At 36.3% G+C, this 21037-nt stretch overlaps 1 protein-coding gene across 1 annotated transcript in view; it reads left to right on the top strand.

The window, feature by feature from the left end:
* Positions 1 to 20695, top strand: part of net — a 31148-nt gene extending 10453 nt beyond the window's left edge. Inside the window, exon 2 of the mRNA XM_034978598.2 lies at positions 17769 to 20695. Coding sequence (XP_034834489.1) covers positions 17769 to 18514 — 746 coding nt within the window. The 3' untranslated portion in view covers positions 18515 to 20695. The remainder of the gene's footprint in view (positions 1 to 17768) is intronic.
* The last annotated feature ends 342 nt before the right edge of the window (positions 20696 to 21037 follow it).

Here is a 21037-nt window from a genome sequence, read left to right as displayed (position 1 = left end):
CCGATGTACCTACATGATTTAAATCTTAATACAAACTTATTTAAGAAAAAGGCCTACTTAGAACTAAAACTAAAGCTAAAATTACAGTAAATCTTCAAAAATTTTCGTTTAGTTTTGCCAAAGATAATATATACAAGTAAGATCGCTAACGTCATACATTCATTTAAAGCTTGCGTAAAACTCCTTTAAGTCGCCGGTACCTTGTAGGTCAACTCCTTATAGTGTGATGGCATTATTGTGCAAGCTAAAATGTGAGTTATCGAATTTATTTATTTTCAAGTAACAAGTCATTTTGTTACGCCATCTACTGGAATTTTGTAATACTACTTCAGCTATCCAAAGCAAAATGCTATGGATATCGTAAAGTTCAATGAGTCAATAATTAAAATTAAGAATTAGCTTTTTCCGGTGGTGATGTTGTGAAAATTTTGTATTTTGTTACTAAATATAAATAAATTTGATGAACCAGACAAGTAAAATATGATATTTCGTCAAATCCATAAAAAAAATATATTTCATACGAACCAAGTGACGCCATCTAGTAATAGTCTTGAACTAGTTACAATTTCAAATAGAGAGTGAGCGATCTGTACTTGTTTAATATATTATCTTTGGTTTTGCCAACACCTCAATATGTCACAATATACAGAATCAGATTCAGTCACAAAAAAATTTGATCAAAAAAAGAGGTAAAAATGAATGTTTAGTTCCGGGTCTTCAAACAAATTAATTTAAATTAAGTGAATTAACACATTTTATTGTATTCATAAGTTATTCAATTCCTGAACTTTATGTTTTTGATTAATTGCGTATAATTTGCGTAAATTTAACAGTAACTTGTTTCCTACTAAAGATAACAACACTGCATCCGCATTTCTTGAAGCCAACCGAGAGAATGTATCCTTTCCGTATCAGAAATTTATTTTTATATCTTACTAGCTGATGCCCGCGACTACGTCCGCGTGGATTTAGGTTTTTTAAAATTCGGTAAGAACTGTTTAATTTTAAGTTTAAAAAGCAGCCTATGTCACTCTCCAGGTCTTTAACTATACCCATGCAAAAAATCACGTCAATCCGTTGTTCCGTTGCGACGTGATTGAAGGACAAACCAATAAACCAACAAACAAACTTTCGCATTTATATAAGGGTAGTGACTTTATGAGTTTTTAGGGTTCCGTACCTGAAAAGGAAAAACGGAACCCTTATAGGATCACTTTGTTGTCTGTCTGTCTGTCTGTCTGTCTATCCGTCTGTCTGTCAAGAAACCTACAGGGTACTTCCCGTTGACCTAGAATCATGAAATTTGGCAGGTAGGTAGATCTTATAGCTGACATTTGGCGAAAAATCTGAAAACCGCGAATTTAGGGTTAGATCACACAAAAAAAATTAAATTGTGGTCATGAACTAATAAATAGTATTTTCAACTTTCGAAGTGAGTGACTATATCAAGTGGGGTATCATATGAAAGGTCTTCACCTGTACATTCTAAAACAGATTTTTATTTATTTTTATGCATCATAGTTTTTGCATTATCGTGCAAAATGTCGAAAAATACGACTGTAGTACGGAACCCTCATTGCGCGAGCCTGACTCGCACTTGGCCGGTTTTTTATAATATGAGCTATGTTTTAGTAACTTAAAATCTACAATGAATCAAAATAGGCTCGAGATAATAAGACAATTTTGTATAAAAAGCAACTGAATTTAAAGTCAAGCTATAAGTACTATTGCTAATTGCACATCTAGAAATCTATTTTAAGTTGCATACAGATTGCTTTAGAAAGCAACAATAACGTTTTGTTTACTTATAATATTGACAAGATGGTCACGTAATAAAATTCCATGCGCGCCGATGTAGCCATTTGCATTAATTTGCCAACTGGTACCGAAAGAATTCTAAACAGCATCTACAAATATACCAACTTCCAACTACAATCTACGCGTCCTAGTATTGTTTCGTTGTTTAGAGCGTCGGGTCCAACTTGCTAAACACTTTCCAGATGTGGCCATAAAGTTGGTTGTGATATCAGAACCTTGTGTAAATTAAATCCCAAATCAGCACCGGACTTCCGTATCGTATTTCGTTAAACTGTGGTTGAGGCTATAAATAGTGACCACCGAGTTGGTGGTTAAGTTGGGCCGTCTCAAACTACAGATATTAGAAACAATTAATCAGCTGTAGCCTCGGCTAGGATCTGAGATCTATAGAGCGCACTCTGACTTTGCTTAGACTTAGACAGAGTTAAAACGAGACAGATGTATATCTCTCACATAAATCTGTTTCGTTTTAACTCAATCTTGTCTGAGTAAAGTCAAAGTGCGCTCTATAGATCAGCCTTAGTCTCAGACTTGTAATTACTTACTCGGTTGTAACATAGTTGGAGTTGAAAGTCGGGACATGTGTAGAGCTCTTATAAAATATCCTCCAAAGATAATATTATAATGCCGCCTAATTTAAATGGCGCTGGCGCTAACTAGTTCACGTTTGGAATAACATCCGGGAAAAAATTTAGTATAGGTAATAAGATTTTTTGCATCTGTTTGTTGCTTAGATTAAATAACTGTAAGAAATATAACGTATTTGCTTAGATGCTTTATTTAAATTTTAGCACAAAAAAGATGTTTATGACCTCTTATTTGTTAAATGTTTGTGAATGAATTCTCAATAAAAATATATGGACGATACACGAGTATCACGCTTACAATCTGAGAAAGTACTTGCCATATTTGCTCTATGTGTCCACAAAAGATAGTTGACACCCTAGGGGGATTCCAACATCAATGGTTGACACAATAGAGTACCTAAATAATATTGCGAGTCCTTTCTTAGATTTTACGTGTAATATACTAAAGATACCTAATCCGCACATGGCCAGCGTGGTAGACTATGGCCAAAACCCTTCTCACTCTGAGAGGAGACCCATGCTCTGTAGTGAGTCGGCGATGGGTTGATCATGATGATGATGATGATATAGGTAACTGTACATTAGATATTATACAAGTCTGATATACATAAACATAAAGCGATAATAATAACTTTTGAGTGATCAAGATAAAATATTTTTAAACGAGTAGGTATCGTTCGCAGTCACCGGATGAAAAAAATCGCAATGATCAAAGTTACAATTACATTTTTCCGCGCCAGATGGTGGTAAAACACTGGGATCGGCCATCTGGCTCGACTTGGAACTTAGCGGCATGCGAAATTAACTTTTTAACCGATTTCAAAAAAAGGAGGAGGTTCTCAATTCGTCGGAATCTTTTTTTTTTTTTTTTTTATTTTTTTTTTTTTTTTTTTTTTTTTATGTATGTTCCCCGATTACTCAAAAACGCCTGGACCGATTTTGAAAATTCTTTTTTTGTTTGAAAGGGTATACTTCAAAGTTGGTCCCATTTCAATTTGGTGAAGATCTGATGAACATCTTCGAAGATAGATACTGGAACTCCTCAACGGATAAGAGTAAATTGCTCGCGATCAGTGTAATAGCTTAGTAAACAGTAGATTTTTAACCAGTCATAGCATAATTCCATGGGGCCACTAAAAATTGTGAAATAAAAATTTTTTACAAAAAAAATAAAAACCGACTTCGTTACATAAACACTAAAAATTGAAAAATAATTTAATTTATTACCGAATATATTATGTATACAAGAGTTAATATAGTTCCATAATAATATTTTTTGGGGTCGGTGCCAATGAGGTGCCATTGTGGAGTCCCATAAAATATGAAGTCTAGACGATTCGCGCAGCTAAAGCTAATTGGCACCGGCACCAAAAAGTATTATTATGGAACTATAATAACTCTTGTATACATAATATATTCGGTAATAAATTAAATTATTTTTCAATTTTTAGTGTTTATGTAACGAAGTCGGTTTTTATTTTTTTTGTAATTTTTTTTTATTATTTACGTGATTTATTTGCTCAACGCCAGGACGACAGTACAAGGTCATGCCGTACGTCGGTCAATTGACGATAATTTATAATATCTATATATCTACATATCATTAATTGACATTTCAATCGGGGGTATCCATATGGGGTAAGTATATTTTATTTAATCTGGATTTGGATCTGCCAAGGTATAATATGTACCTATAAAAGTCGATAGATAGGATAGTTAGGAACGCAGCTAATTGTTTAGTAATATATAACTTAGTAAAAGTAATATTTTTTTTGGTAATAATTTTTTGGTAATAAAAAAAAAACAAAAAATAAAAACTGCATTACTTACTTGGAACATTGCAAAAAATTATGTGTGAAACTTTTGCTAAAATGTGTAAAAAATTACTTATCACCCGCCATTTTAACTTTATGTGTCAAATTTCATGTCAAAAGTACGTCCTTATTTTAAAGGTGAACCGTATTTTTGACATGACAGGTGACACATAGAGTTAAAATGGCGCGTGAGGAGTCATTTTGTACGGACTATACCTACTTAGTTCACATAATTAAATTCATAAAATATCTTGAAACAGAAATGCATTAAACAAAAGTTTAACATAGGCTGTCACGAGACAAAACAACTATTAAATTAATGTGTTTTATTTAAGAAACAAAAATCACCATACGTTTGCCCCCAGTTGCATAAAAAGGTATGTATGTTCGGCTCCTCGTATCCTAATAACTGTCAATCAAACGGCAAAATCAAATGTGTGCAGCTGTGCTAGTGGAAAATCCACAAAATCAGAAGGTTTTTTTAACATTTTTTACGATTTTTTACGTCAGATTTCACCGTATCGACCATAGATAAGCATAATATTCTAATGTGTCTACAAAAATCTATGCTAGAAGTCCTAGGTTTTATTTAAATGGGGACACTAACAAATGATGCTGCCAAAGTGTCACAGAGATGCAATATTTCTTGTTCAACCAGGTGGTTTTATCCATTATACATCGTATTCGATATGAGCGTTAAAACTTACTATTGGCGGATTTGGTTCCCTTTTTCTTTTATAATTCTTTATTATTGGGAGCAAAAGGCAACAAACAGTTCTTGCTGCTAGGATGGTGTTTTCATTTTTGCAGTTTTTAGCCGTACCTACCTCAAAAGGAATAAAGGAACCCTTATAGGATCTAGATGGCGCAATCATAACCTACCTACTGATTTGAAATTTCTTGTATGATGGTGTGGAACCCGTCGTGTGCGAATCCACTCGCACTTAACTCGGTTTTATTACTTGCTAAAAAAGATAAGGTGCTTCAAACACTTTTTTTAAATAGTTCTTCTACTATAACAAAATCTTTATTTTAAGGTGTTTGGGCACTGAATAGTCTAATATCCGCCGATTTTTTTAGTAAGAATCGTCAATCAGACGGGCCCTGAAAAGCTAGCAGACAGACAGACACACACTTTGATAATATTGTATCATCGTCATCATCATCAACCGATAGACTCCCTGCGACTCATGCTCATCTGATGTCGTCTATACACATAGTAGGGGGTCGCCATTCCAGCACCTTGAGACCCCAAGCGTCTATCAGTTTTCCGAACTATGTGTCCTATTTATTGCCACTTCAGCTTCGCAACCCGTTGAGCTATGTCAGTTACTCTAGTTCTCCTACGGATCTCCTCCGAGCCTCTCCCTGAGTATACCTATAGTATTAGTAAATATTATAGTATGGATTATTTTAAGGGGTCCTTAACTAACTGGTTTGAATTGACTGGCTAAATAAATTGTTATATGTTAATACAACACGAGTCTATAGTACTTACAATACCTGCAATGGAGTCAAAATATCTATTGTTCCAATATGGTAGCCTCAACAATTGTGTCTCTGGATCGCACCTGGCTGACATCATATAAATACAAATTATACAACTGTACTTAAATGATAAATTGATAATATCTACGTTTAATTTTACTGTTTTACAAACTACATAACTCTACATAATTAATAATTATGTATAACCTTCTAATATATAAAACAAAAAAATGGTTATAACTATCCGTTATAGACTATGAAACCATCCAACCGATATTTGCCCCAAACCAGTTTCATTAGAAAGGCAATAATACGAAGATGATTTAGTCCACTAAAACAATGCATTTTTTAACGTAGCTTAGCCTGTAGCACAAGCCGGGTATCCGGCTAGTTTAAAGCTTAGTGTTAAGCTGTTGGCAACCTTTCTTTAAATTTAAACTTTTCTTAAAAGCATCTAAAAAATATCGCGTTCTACAGTTTGTTTTCGATTCAAGTTTTTTAAGTAGGTAATGTTTGTAAGTTAAATTCTGCTTTTAATCAATTACCTGCCTACTTCATCTTGGCCTCAAGTTAAAACGATTGTCGCATTATTTGTCCTAATTATTGTAGCTTCCTTATATAATGCACGATTAACGAAGAATAATAACAGGCATTCCATATAAAGATTGTTTAATGTTTAGTGCTCGCCGATGGCGACCGCATGGCGCCCCGGTGACGCCGCGGTGGCGCGAGCCGCATACCTACCCACCTATACATGACTAATCGGACCCCGGACTGCGGGATTTCATCCCACAGAAACGTATTGGGGTGAGGAATTGGTTAACTTGGACAACTCTAGGGTAGAGACTTTACGATTAGGTATATAAAAGGTTAATAAAAGGGCAACTGCTGTTCTTGCCGGCAACTCTGTATACTTAGTAATAAAATTATTCTGAGGCATTCAGAGACCAAACGTGTTAAAACGTCCGTCTCCTTTTCGGTAGGTCGGGAGTTCGATCTCGCATGCACCTCTAACTTATCTTTGTGATCAGGTACTCTAATCACGAAGACTAATATAACAAGAATTCCATATTATAAAGATTGTTTAGTGCGCGTCAATGGCGTCCGCAATCCGCATGGCGCCCCGGTGACGCCGCGGTGGCGCGCGCCGAATACCTACCTATACATGACTAATCGGACCCCGGACTGCGGGATCTCATCCCACAGAAACATATTGGGGTGGGGAATTGGCCACGGCTTACTTGGACAACTATAGGGTAGAGACTTTACGATTAGGTATATGATTTAAAAGAGCAATTGCTGAGTTTCTTGCCGGCTCTTCTCTGTAGAATAATTATTCTAAGGCATTCAAACTCAAAGACCAGAGTTCCATGATGGCCTAGTGGTTAAAACGTCCGTCGCCTATTCGGAAGGTCAGGAGTTTGATCCCGCATGCACCTCTAACTTTTCGTTGTGATCAGGTAGGTACTCTAAAACTCTAAATTATAAGTATTGCAAAACATTTATTGTGACAAAAAAATACTATGACGTTAATTACCTCCGTGGCGCAGTGCGTGCACTGTTGTATTAAAAGTTGGAGGTCCCGGTTCGAGTTGAGGCTTCGGCCGCGGCTAGTTACCACCCTACCGATAGAGACGTAACCCCAAGCGATGTGTTTCCGGTAAGATGCCGTGAAGAAACCGATTAGGAGCATACCTACCGGGTAGCTTTCATATTAGACTGCCGTGTAGGCGTGACGGTGCGGCGTTGATCAACCGATCGCCGACTCACTAGAAGGGTTTGGCGTCTACCACGCTGGCCATGTGCGGATTGGTAGACTTCACACACCTTTGAGAACATTATGGAGAACTCTCAGGCATGCAGGTTTCCTCACGATGTTTTCCTTCACCATTAAAGCAAGTGATATTTAATTATTGAAAACGCGTACATGACTCCGAAAAGTTAGAGGTGCGTGCCCGAGATCGAACCCCGATCTCCGATTAGAAGGCGGACGTCCTAACCACTAGGCTATCACAGCAGGCTCTGTAAAGTTAACCTATAAAATAAAAAATATTCTATTCTATTCAGCATAATAATATTATGAATAATCAGTCGTTCAAAAGTTCTTGAGTAAACTTTATTGCGTAGTTAATTTCTCATCAATCTTACATTCATAGCTTCATTCATAGCATAGTTAAGTACTATATATATGTTACAAATGAGGATTGATTAAACAATATAGTACCACTGGCCTGGCGCCAGTAATGTTTGCCAGTGAAAGTTGACTTCACGACTCTCCATACATTAAGCAAAGCTTAGAGACCGTGCGAATGCGCCCATATCCAACCGCAAACGTGACATATTATTAATCTAAACATACCTATTATTAATACCTATTATTTTTCTTCACAGTGGTTTCACAGGTGATTTTTCACTGGAAGTGATTTCTAATTTTCGCACTTACAACCGTTTGCTAAATTAAAAAAAAAATTGCATTCTTATGCTTACGCCAACAAGCACTCAAATTTGTACAAGATCAAATCTATGTATGTGTGTTATGTATGTGTAATTGAAATAAACGTTATATTTAGATATTTATGAATTAATTGAACTAGAAAAGATTATTATTAGAGCTGATATTAGGCAGGTTAGTTTTCATGGAAAGTGAATTTTTGCACTTGTGATTGTAAGCGCGAAAATTCATTTTTCATGAAACATTAATTAAAATAGATGTTTTCCCCTTTCAAACACACACGTTCGAGTGTTCTCGCTCGCGCGCTTACGCTTGGGGTCGACGACCACACGGGTACCGGTGCAAAAAACAATAAAGTGAGATTAAATGTAATAATTTTCAAACTTTCTAAGTTTGCTTCGTGATTTTTCACATGCTACTAAGTGTTACACATGAAAGGCTCTTCACGTTTTTTCACATGCTATCTGTAAAATGATCATCTTACAATAAATACACTTTGAATCATTTTCATAATAGCTGGTAGTCATCATTCTCTCATTTCTTTCGGTAAGTACCATCGTACGATCTCGTAATTACGTCGGCAATCATTTGTACATCACTACGTTTTGACAGTTCCATGTTTTTTAAATCTCTCCAAAATATTCCTTTGCGAATGGCGGTAAATGTAAATTGCGTGATGAGCTTTTGGTTGCATGAGTTTAATAGTATGTTTTTACGTTATTTAAATAACTGTTTCTTATGAGTAAGGCAAGTTTAAAAAAATATATCCTTTAAAGGAACGGCAAAGATACTAAAAATTGCTGATGATTTAGTATAATGACTGACTTATTTTTTTTTGAACTGAAATCGGCTATACGTTCTAGGTTAGGTTTTTTATATAAAATGACCTATTTCACAACAGTCACCAACAGTTATAAGCATTAATAAAGGTATTATATATATATATATAAATGTAGCATAACAATATTATAATAGTAGGTACCTATGTATGACTTTTTTTTGTAAGGACAAAGGCAAAGACAAGAGTCTTTTTTCAAAATAATAAAAAAGAAACACTTGACCCGTGCTCGATGCTTAAAAAAAAGCGAATAGAACACAGAGCGTGTTTAAAAAGGCTACTTTTTTTAGAGGACGCGTTTTGTTTCTGTGAAATTTGGCGCCAGATTGGTATCACCTCTCAAGACCTGTTTTATCTAGTGGTGAGATCGACACCATTCAGCCCTATTGAAGGGTCCATAGCGCCGGCTCTTTTGAAGCCTTTGGGTTGCTTGCTATAGAAATTTTTGGTACTGCTATCGTCGTTATACCAAATATCTTAAAACCTATAGTTAAACATAGGTAGGTATAGTTAGTTGTTTTTTTATCTGATTTCATGGCTCTGGGTTCTGGTCCTAATGAGGTTATCTTGCTTTGGTGTTGTCAATCGTTGTGTTTTATAATGACTTCATATCTTTAAAATGTAACCAAACGAGAGCCAATTTAGAAATTATAAATTCCCAAATTGCCCTTGCCGTGAATTGAACCTACTACCTCCCATTTATAAGACCACAACGCTCACCATTTCGCCAGGTTGTCGAACATACTAGCAATGAATCCCTGGCTGTCATGCCCAGGATTCAGTTGACGCTGGCCCGCACATTCAGATTCTTCCCTTTACCATTTCTTAAGTGGTTTAATACCGATCTCATCTTTCATTAGGTCCTCCATAAGTTTTTATTAACAGCAAGGTCGATTCAATGTACCAGGAATGCAGATGTCGTTGAGTGGTTTATCAAGTCACAATTCCCATAGCGTTCATCGGAAAGGTAAAGGAATTCTACATAAAGCCACGAAGCAATTAAAACCTCAATCAAACGTAGGCGGGGCCGTCTGAACAACGTTCTATCTTTAAAAAAAAACACCTGTAGTGTGAGAAGGTACGTTAGCGGCCATAGATGTACAAACTTATAGATCGCCTGATATTATGGAAATGATCATACCACAAAATAATATGTTTCAGACTATTGACCGCTACTAGTACTAATACAAGTAAGACTTTCGCAACTTTGGCGCTCATAACTGCAGTTATTTATATCATGATAAATTAATTATTATAATTATTATGACGTCATTTATCAATATGCTTCAGTGGAAATGTACTCTTAATCTGTCATTCAGTGCGTGCTGTTATAAATAGAATAGGCTGTGACGCACAAGTTGTAACAGACATAAGATTGTAGTCAATCATAATCATTAATCATATTCATAAAAAAAGTAAAGTAAAGTCAAACGGTGATTATATAAATGATAAAAGAGCTTTAAAATGGATTTGACTCGCTCGCTATCAATTTATATATTGTTAAATTTTAGAAACAAGCAACCGCTGAGTTTTTCGCTGGTGCTTTTTGGTAGAAAGGGCATCCCGAATCAGGTGGTAGATTCTCTTGAGATATTCAGTTTATTCGGATAAAAACAATGCTGAAAAAATTAATAAAAAGCTATTATTACATAGTATCTAATTACCTATCTTTTTGCTCTTTAATAATGTCTAGGGGCCGATTCTCTAGTACACAATCTCTAAACTAAACTAAATTAACAGGTCTAAGTCTAATGCTATCCTTTTCCGCAAGCAACATAATGAAAGGGATAGCAATAGATTTAGACATGCCATTTTATTTTGGTTTAGTGATTGTGTACAATGGAATTAGCCACATTGGCCCCGATTCTCTAGTCTCTCTCTAAACTAAATTTGGAGTGTCTGCATCCTTTTCTTTTTACTAATGCTAAAAAAGGAACGGAACATGACTTTCACATTTAAAGACTCTAAATTTTAGTGCACAATACAAATTTAAACAGTAGGTTCGCGAGTGCGTGCTAAAATCACGGGTTTTACCATCTAAAATATAAATTTAGAAATGTCCTTTTCATATTACAATGGTGGGAAGGGGGTGCGAATACTCTAAAATTAGGTTGTGCTTAGAATCGGTGCCATTGGCCCCGATTCTCTAGTCTCTCTCTAAACTAAATTTAGAGTATCTGCATCCTTTTCTTTTTACTACTGCTAAAAAAGGAACGGAACATGACTTTCACATTTAAAGACTCTAAATTTTAGTGCACAATACAAATTTAAACAGTAGGTTCGCGACTGCGCGCTAAAATCACGGGTTTTACCATCTAAAAATTAAATTTAGAACTGTCAAACTGCGTCTGTCGTTTTCATATTACATTAGTAAGAAGAGGATGCGAATACTCTAAAATTAGAAAGACAAAGGAATCGGTGCCAGTGTCTGTCTATAAGTTTCTACGTCTACGATGTCCATGGCTTAGGCGAAGACAGCAAAGTAATAATTTACATTCGCGAGACATTACTATGCTCTTATATCGTTGTGATAAAGCCTTATATGGCTTGGCATTTGTTTTGTAGGCTTCTATTTTGCTTGTCTAATTGGAACGCCTTCGCGGCGCCACGTTAGTTCGATTATGAGCCATAAACCAATTCCGGTAGCTCAACTATTACTGACTTTAGATTTATCTGGTATTTATCGCACGATTTCACTTGCATTTTTAATAATTATGTCATTAATTTGGAAAATATATCAATTTCTTTTCATTAGGTAGGTAAGTTAAAAAATAGTATGTTCAGATTTTAGGGTTCCGTACTTGAAGGGTGCCAACGGGACTCTATTAAAGCCTCCGCTGTCCGTCCGTCTGTCTGTCAGCGGGCTATATTTGAAGAAAATTATTGGATTATTATCTATTATATTTGAATGTGTAGTATAATCTATTGCCGCTATAACAAAATATAAAAATTTCAAAATGATCGCTATGAAAAAAAAAAAAAATTTCTCAATATAAATGATACAGAACTTTCGTGTAGGTACGAGTCCGACTCTCACTACATCGATTTTGTGACTCCTTACTTATTACTTACTCTTTGTTTTTACTTTTTTCTATTTCGATACAAGTTAGCCTGTCGTCATCATGGTCTTCCCTTCGCAGGGTGAATATAATATTATAGATTTTAATACAAAAAATGGCTTATTCGTCCTCTCTACAAACTAGCAAGCTCAGATTAATTATTCTAAATTCATCGGTGTAAGCTAACAAGGATATTATGCCAAAAGTGTGTGCCCGGGATAGAACGGCCCAACCTCTCGAATAGAAGAGAAGGCCTATCATCACCTTTTAATATTAATATACCTACCTACTAACAGCTAACCTTTAAAATGCTTGTAAGGAGTGATATACAAATATAAAGATGGCAATCAGCATTTTTTTATAAAACCAAGGAAAAACATACGACCGGAAATCATAATAAATGTAAGAATATTTTTATAAAAAAAAAACTTATTTTTCGTTTCCTCTTTTATAAAATTTATATACCTACCTATACGTTTGTAAATATCTATACCTACTAACCGGAAATGCGTTATTGGTAACTGGCGGCCATTATTATTTTGTTGAAGCAAGCGAAGTGGTTTACTTACGCGACAGGTTGAGGTGGCAATCGGGGAATGAGGCGGGGGGGGGGGGGGGGGGGGGGGGGGTGGACACACCCCGCACACTGAGTGCGGGAGTTGTACGTTCCCTCCCCAATTGCCATCTAAGTAAAAGGTGTGTAAAGTGTAAACCCTGCGCCAACCAACATCTAAAACTCCAGAAAGTGAAGACCAATTCTTCACTTTCTGGAGTTTTAAACCAGCCCCCCAATTGTGTAAGAATAACCATTTCATGGCTATCGCAATCGTCAAGAAATTCTGCCATTTGATTGGTTGATTCGCTGTTTACATTTTTTCACAGCCAATCAAAGGGCAGAATTCTTGACGATTGCGATAGCCATGAAATGGTTATTCTTACACAATTGGGGGGCTTTTCTAGTAAGTCCTGATGAAGTTTACCTAGATAAAATAAATCGCAGTAAAAGAAACACGTACCAAGCATATTGCATCATGCACAATAGTGTTTATCTAACACATTATAATTCAAGTCATAAAAAATAAATTTAATCAAATTAAATTTTTTTATTAACTTTCGTCAATAACAAGAAAAAATTCTACGAAAAAAATTATAGATAGGTATTTATGTATTGAACGTAAATTATTACAAACCAATTATCTCTATGGCAACAAAAAGTAAAGGAATGCGGACAAACTCTTGTTCTAGAAGTAAAATTTATTTATATAGGCTCCAAATAAAGCTTAGACCATACGGAGTCCATACCCTAGGTTACCTATATGCCGTACCGGTACGACACAAAGCTTTATTGTCTCGCATCGCAATAGAAAGTTTGCAGCTTCAATTGGTGAGTGTTAACAATTAATTTTGCATTCTAATAGGTACGCTTTACATTTATTTGTAGGAACTACCAACTAATGGCTGACGCCTCATTTACAAAAGATAATTTCCTAAAATTATTATTTTATAAAAACAACCCCACAAAAAAGTTATTTTAAAGCAGTTCCTTGTACAAGTTTTAAACGCATTTTTGTTCCTGCCTGAACTCAGAGTTCGCCAAACTCATATTATGAAGCATGACTAGAGGTGGAATGGCAGGTTTTCTATAAGTAAACGCATGAAGACTCCAGAGTCCTACCGGACCGGAGGCAACTCGGATTCGGACCAGTTTGGATCTGGTCAGGGCCTAACAAAACGTCGGCGTCGGCCATATGGGCGCTTGGGCCGCTTGGCGCAAACCAGTTTGGATCGAACCTGTATGCGATAAGCTTCAGTACAATGCCACTGCACATGAGAATTATCTCTAGATGTATCAGCGATGAATTATGTAAAGGACGAATCAATTTGATATGACGCGGAACGTGGAAGTAGCTACGTAGTAGGACAATATACCTAAGGTATAAATCTGGACTGAAAGAGATCTCTCCTTCAAAGAGAATATTCTTTTTTCCATAATTGGTTCTAATTTTAGGTAGATGTAGTTTGTTGCGTTTTCGTAAATAGTGTGTGATTGTTCTTTTTTTAAAGCTTATTTGCGAGTGTGTGTCCGCTGTAATTATTTTTCTAATAAGAATTTATTAATTTATATTTATTTATTTGATTTACAATAGAGGTACCTACTTCTTTCAGAGTTTTATTTTTTCCGCAGTTCTTGAAATTGAGAATTTTAATTTATAATCTTCTACCTACTTACATAGGTACCTAGATCATCATCACCTTCCTAGCCCATCACCTGCCCACCTTTTTTCGGTAACGGGGGGCGGAGGGGGATCTTCTTAAGATACCCCACGTCCTGGGAAAGACATCCGCGGGTTATGTAGGATTTTTACCTAGGTACCTACCTACTAACCATTAGCGATATTGAGAGGCTCTGAGACCTCTTTACGAACACATCGGTGCATAGTATTATCATTTAACAAACTGTTATAAACACAGATACCTATAACTTAGTAGCTGATGCCTGGATGAAGTTTTTAAATCCCATGGGAGTGCTTCGATTTTCCGGGATAGAAAGAAGCCTATGTCACTCTTTAACTATATCCATGTAAGAAACCACATCGATCCTTTGCTTAGTTGCGGCGTGATTGAAGGACAAACCAAAAAACAGACACACCTGTACTGTACAGATACTTGTAACTTATAAAAGATTTCAACAATAACACGCGAAGATAATATCCTGTTCGCAAACTTAGCATTCCGAGAGTTGAGCGGCAATACATACAGCACAAAGCCCATCTCATGTGTGCGTGTGACGTCACCTGCGCAGGCGCCGCCGGCGCTTGGCGCGGTCGCCGCGCGTTCCCATGCTCCGAGATATATTGAATAATTGAATTAATACACTGCTGACTAATGAATCGTGCCTTTAAAGGTAAAACTAAGTAGGTAGAATGCGAACAATGTTTATTTTAATGTAACTTTAGACGCAAGTTTAAGTTACATATAAGTTATCTGTTTTAAAATAGGTAGGTATGGTATCTAATCTATATAATTTTGTACTCTTTGCCTGAATAAAGCACTGTGGCTCCGATCTACAAAATCAATTGGATTTGAATTCGAAGCTTTGTCGCTAAGCAGCCAGCCTCGAAGGGGGGGAGGGGGGGGGGGGTTTGTCCGGAGGTTAAATTTCGGATCACGCACCTCTAACTTTTCGGAGCTATTTGCGTTTTAAGCAATTAAATATCACTTGCTTTAACGGTGAAGGCAAACATTGTGAGCATGCCTGAGAGTTTTCCATAATATTCTCAAAGGTGTGTGAATTCAACGAATCCGCACTTAGCCGGCGTGGTAGACTATGACCAAACCCTTATCATTCTGAGCGGAGACCCGTGCTCAGTAGTGAGCCGGCAATGGGTTGATGATGTTGATAATTTTAAATCTATGGATTCAGGCGGCGCGCAAGACCGTGGCGTGTGGAAGTCTCTACAAGAGACCTATGTGCAGCAGTGGACGTCTATCGGTAGATGATGATGATGTTAATAGAATAATGTGAAGCCTCCTTTTGGGCATAAGAGACAAGACCAATGACGATAAAAAAATCAACTGTAGGGTAGAAACCTAGGTTTTTTTGTAACAATATGATATTATAGATTCCTGTCTCCGACCATCTGAAACCGGAATACCGACTTCTTTAAGCGCCATTGTGTAATTTAATATTATGATCTGATACATTTAAATACACGTTATAACTTAAGGCTTTGCACTCATTAGCTTCTATCGGCTGAGCATTATCATATCAGTAGCTGAGTGACCGAATCCATATTAATATTAGAATGCGAAAGTGTAGAGTCTGTTACACTTCCTTAGCCCATATCCACACGAAATTTCATACAGAAATAGGTGGCATCTTGGAGACGGGACTAGGGTTCATGATTTCTCGAGCTTATCAATTTCTCGGGTCTCGAGAATTCTCGAGGCTAATTTCTCGGGTCTTCTCGGGTTGTCGAGAAATTTACATTTACGTACGGATTTGCATATTCTTCGGTTCCAATAATGCGATTAATCAACAAATTCAGTGGTTTCCTCTCAAATAAAAGTACCAAAATAATTATAAGACTTTTATTGACAGTCTTCAACATAATTAGCTTCTTTTTCTTAAAGAAAACTAAAAAAATAAGCTATTCTGACATTTGTGACTTATACATATATACAATTACAGCACAAGCACAGCATTAAAAAGAAAAAAAATCAACTTAAAACTTCTAGCTTCTTTCTTTTAAACAAAACAAACAATAAACAAAAATTTCAACATGAAAACGTTAACCTTATCCTAACTTATAATTAAATTACAATCACAGCACCATTTTTGGCATGTTATTTAGAAAAAAAAATCAAATGAAATTTTTGCATTTAAAACAAACGGCAAACGCAAATCGTTTTATTTTATAATTTCATAGACTCAAATATGATTTCTCGAATTCTCGAGTTTTTTCGAGTTTGATTTTCCGGGAACAAAGCCCAACGATTTCCCGGGAATTCTCGGCTCGAGAATTCCCGGGAATGAACCCTAGACGGGACTCTTTTTATAACGGAAAATCAGCAAGTTGTTGGAGTTTTTCTTTTGTTTTCATCCATACTTCCATACTAACATTATAGATGAGAAAGTATGTCTGTCTGTCTGTCCGTGAGCCTTTCAGGGTACAGATATAGCTTCTATCTAGGAGAAGGACATAGACTACTTTTTATCCCGGAAAATCAAAGAGTTCGCACGGGATTTTCAAAAACCTAAATCCACGCGGACGAAGTCGTGGGCATCATCTAGTATAATATAAGAAGAAGATTTCGTAAGTAGGTAGTATACCTATTAGTTAAATTCAGAAATGTAACACAGTCCAAAATCAAGCTACTCGGGAGGCGGCTTGAGCAATGGGTGAAAAGAAGCATTTGAGTATTTCATAGCTACGTACAGAAGCTTGAGCTTTTAGGTTTTTTGATCACACTCAGGCGATACGAGTCAATGTGCACTCACCCTAAGTAGAATTTTACCGCGCATTGGCCACAAAACAACTTTCAAATAAGTTATGCAAGGATCGGGGTTTTTTCGACAATTTCGATCATATTTCGCACACTGCGGGTAGCAAATTAATTATTTAAACAATATTCATAATTGCCATTTTATTAATCGCGTTTTTTCGTTATGTTTATTATAAATAACCTCAAGATTGAGTTACAGCTTTTGGCACGTGAAGATTTATAGAGCTTATGTCCTATACATTACAATTTTTTTCAAATTTTACTGAAAAAATTACCTACTGAAAATATCTAATGTGTTAGTTATACCTATAACCTATGTAATCCTGTTTTTCAATAAAGTTATCCATTACTATTCATATTAATATGTATTAAAAATGCGAAAGTGAGTCTGTCTGGCTATCTGTTTGCTAGGTTTTCATGGCCCATCCGTTTAACCGATTTTGACAAAACTTGATATAGGGATAACTAGTATCCCAGGAACAGACACAGCTACTTTCTGTCTTAAAAAATTAAAGAGTTTCCATGGGATTTAAAAACCTAAATCCACGTGGACAAAGTCATCCGCAGGCATCATCTAGTTAAAACAAAATAATAATTACTTATCATTGATCGCGGAATTGAAAAGAATTGCTAAGAAACCTGAATTGTTACAAATCTGGCTAAGAATTTGAGTAATTTATTAATAAACTTTTTCCTTTGTTACAGATCGCATACTAGAACGAGATGCTGGCTTTGTATCAGGCGGAGAAGATGACGACTCGTGCTCCGGTCCAGCTCACTCCGACGACTCCGGAGTCAGACTCACTGACTCCGATTCGCGAGTCAAACGAGTTCACTCCCCTTCCCGACAGCCGCCAAAGAAAAGGATCCGCTTAGACTCAACAGAAGACATATGCGAGGCCCCAAGATTCAGGCCTTGGTCTTACACTGAAGAACCACAGCAAGAACCTTTATCATTAGTAAAGAAAAGCGAAACTAGTCTACTGAGGCAAAGGAGGAGGCCTCTAGAACCACCTCCGCCTCCATTACCTACCCCAATACCAGAACCTACAGGCCCTCCCCGAGTACCGCCACATCCTGGCGTAACGGACCCGTCCAGAGTGCCCCTGCATTCCGACGTAACAGACCAAGGTTTCACGGAAAAGACAAAACCAAGAGAGCAGAGGAATTACAAAAACATGACAAGGGAAAGGAGAATAGAAGCTAATGCGAGGGAAAGAACGAGAGTCCATACCATCAGCGCAGCGTTCGACACGCTAAGAAAAGCGATACCTTCATATAGTCATAACCAAAAACTGTCCAAACTTTCAGTGCTCCGGATAGCGTGCGCGTACATTGCCGCCTTGTCAGCAGCGAATGAACCTGAAGCCGACCTCGCAGAAGCAGTGGAAAAGGTCACGCAAACAATACATACGGAAGGCAAACTAAGGAAAAAGAAAGACGAACCTTGAAGGAAAACTCAGAATAAGTGAGGACTTGGAAACAATGGTTCTTTGAATCTTTATACCGTCCTTTGAAGCCTAAAGTCATTGAGTACAAAAACGACAATAATACTTAATAATTGGTTAATTAAAAAATATTTATTCAAGAACTGCGGTAGGTTAAGAGAGTAAGGGCTAAAGCACACACGATACTTTTAGATAGCATCAGTTCGGAAGCTGGAAGACGCCATCTTGAACTTTTACCTTACCTTTTACCCTTTTTTTCTTATAGTATCGAAAACTAGTAGCATGCACTCGCATTTCAACCACGCTCAAATAACGCAAAAAGTCGTCAAAATGCAAAGCTTTATCGATTTTTGTTGTGTGTGTTTTGGTACCTTAGAATGTTGTTTTTTTTATAAAATTTGAATTTTTGGGCTGAATCTCGTTCTTGGTGTATGGTGTAGGTACTTTACGAAGTAACTAATCTGTACGAAATTATTGTTCCTTTATCTTCGGATAATTCGGGTATGCTAGTTTTACCGCCGATCTTCTTTTAAAAAGATAATTATTTTGTCATCAAATCTAAATCGATCGACAATCTGACACCACGAATCGTAACGAGTTGCAACTTCTTTCCATCAAAAAATAAACAAAGACAGTCATAAAAAAAGATAACTTTGATTATATTGGCTAAAAATGATAAGCTTATCATAATACCTAATTAACCTATTCCCAAAATCGCAGTATTACAGACGGATGAATAAACTTAAATGACAAAACTTGGTAAAGTAGTGTATTTTTGGCTTTAATAGGTACTTTATATTTATTACAATTTTACAAATCGAGTCAGTAATTTTAAGGCAGAATTGTATGTTTTATTTGGTTAGCTCGTACACTTACAGTATATGGCAGTAAATATCGAGCTTTAGAAAGCGATGTCGGTATCTTCGACTTTGTAGAGCGTCGCGCGTCTCTATCGTTCAATGACAAGTCAGCGGCAAAACGTCGTATTTAGATGAGTGATAGAGAGTAGAGACGACGCTTTACGAAGTTGAATCTGCCGATTATCTCTTTCTCGAATATTTACTGTCGGGTACTGTAATTTATGTATTTTATGTAAATAGTAGTTTTAAAAGCGACATGTACATTTCATGTTGATCAAGACTTCTGTTTATCTCATTGCAAGACTAAAAATAGTAAGTAAATACACTCCTTTGAATGTACCACTTATAATTAGTTTACAAAAGACAATTTAAATATGAAGTATGAAAATAATAACAGGATATTATGCTCGTCGTGCCGTGTTCGGAGCGTAACAAGAACGAGCCGCGAATGTACAATGTCAATTGTCTAGTCACGACAGGTTGAGATGGTAATCGGGGTATGAGGCGGGGGGACGCCCTGCACACCCGCGCTATCCCGCACCGGGTTAGCCCAGATGACGTGCGGGTGTGCGGGGTGTCACCACCCAGATTGTCATCTAAACCTGTCGCGAACTGTACATGCGACAAAATTTGGACATTTTTGTATAAAACAATCTATTTTAGATGACTTTAATGGTAAAGAAAATTTTCGGAGAAAAGCAAACTGTCATTGTTATTTAACGCATACCTACGTGTTTCTATGAACGACCTAAGCGACCTGTTTACTGGTTAAGTCAACCAAGCCAAACTAGATTATTTGTATAGGTATCCAATACCTTCAGGCTTGCTCTTCGAATGAGCAGCATGAACAAAACTCGAACGAATCGGCTACGGTCCGTAACACGACACGGTCTAGCATAAATCATCCCTTATGCGACGAGTCGTAATTTAAATGCCTTAAATATATGTACCTAATTGTGATAATATATTTCTGTGGATGTTAATGCGTTGAAATAATGTGATTGTGACTTTATTAGCTCTGCAACTTAATTTATTGAAATTTGAACAGTCAACTGTTAAAGCAGTGATTTATTTTATTTTTTAAAGTACCTACCTTCATATTTTTTTTTGTAAATGACCATACGGCTCTGAGTTTTGGGCCTTTTGAGCCTATGTTGTTAATGCGTTTTAATTACTTACAATAAAAATATAAATAGTCGAATCCTATCTACAAAGTTATGTATATTTGACTTTAAAGAGTGAAATAAAACACATTGTTTTTGGTGAAAACAATAGATCTATCGCATAAACAGAAATAAAGAAAAGAATACATACGTAAACTATATTTTGATTGTTTTATTTTTATAAATTTTTATCATAACTTACATGGGAAAAAACAAAAACCCCTCTTTACATACTTCATGCCAGTGAGGTACCTACGTTTCCTTTATCTATGACGAATAGGCCATATCTCCCTTGTTTCTTTTATCTATAATACCTACCTCCCTACTTTAGTTTTTTAAATAATTCTGAATTAGGTAAAAGACTTAAATGCCTGGAATTATATGAATGAAAGAATCAAGAAATCGCAAGAAAATTACGTAAGTAAACAATAAATAAGAAGAGATGGAATTAGGCACATGCTTTCCATACGATAAAAGTACCTGAGCTATAAAAATAATAGATA

Source organism: Maniola hyperantus, chromosome 19, assembly GCF_902806685.2.
Source record: "Maniola hyperantus chromosome 19, iAphHyp1.2, whole genome shotgun sequence".
NCBI lineage: Eukaryota > Metazoa > Arthropoda > Insecta > Lepidoptera > Nymphalidae > Maniola > Maniola hyperantus.
This window is presented reverse-complemented; position numbering and strand designations above follow the sequence as displayed.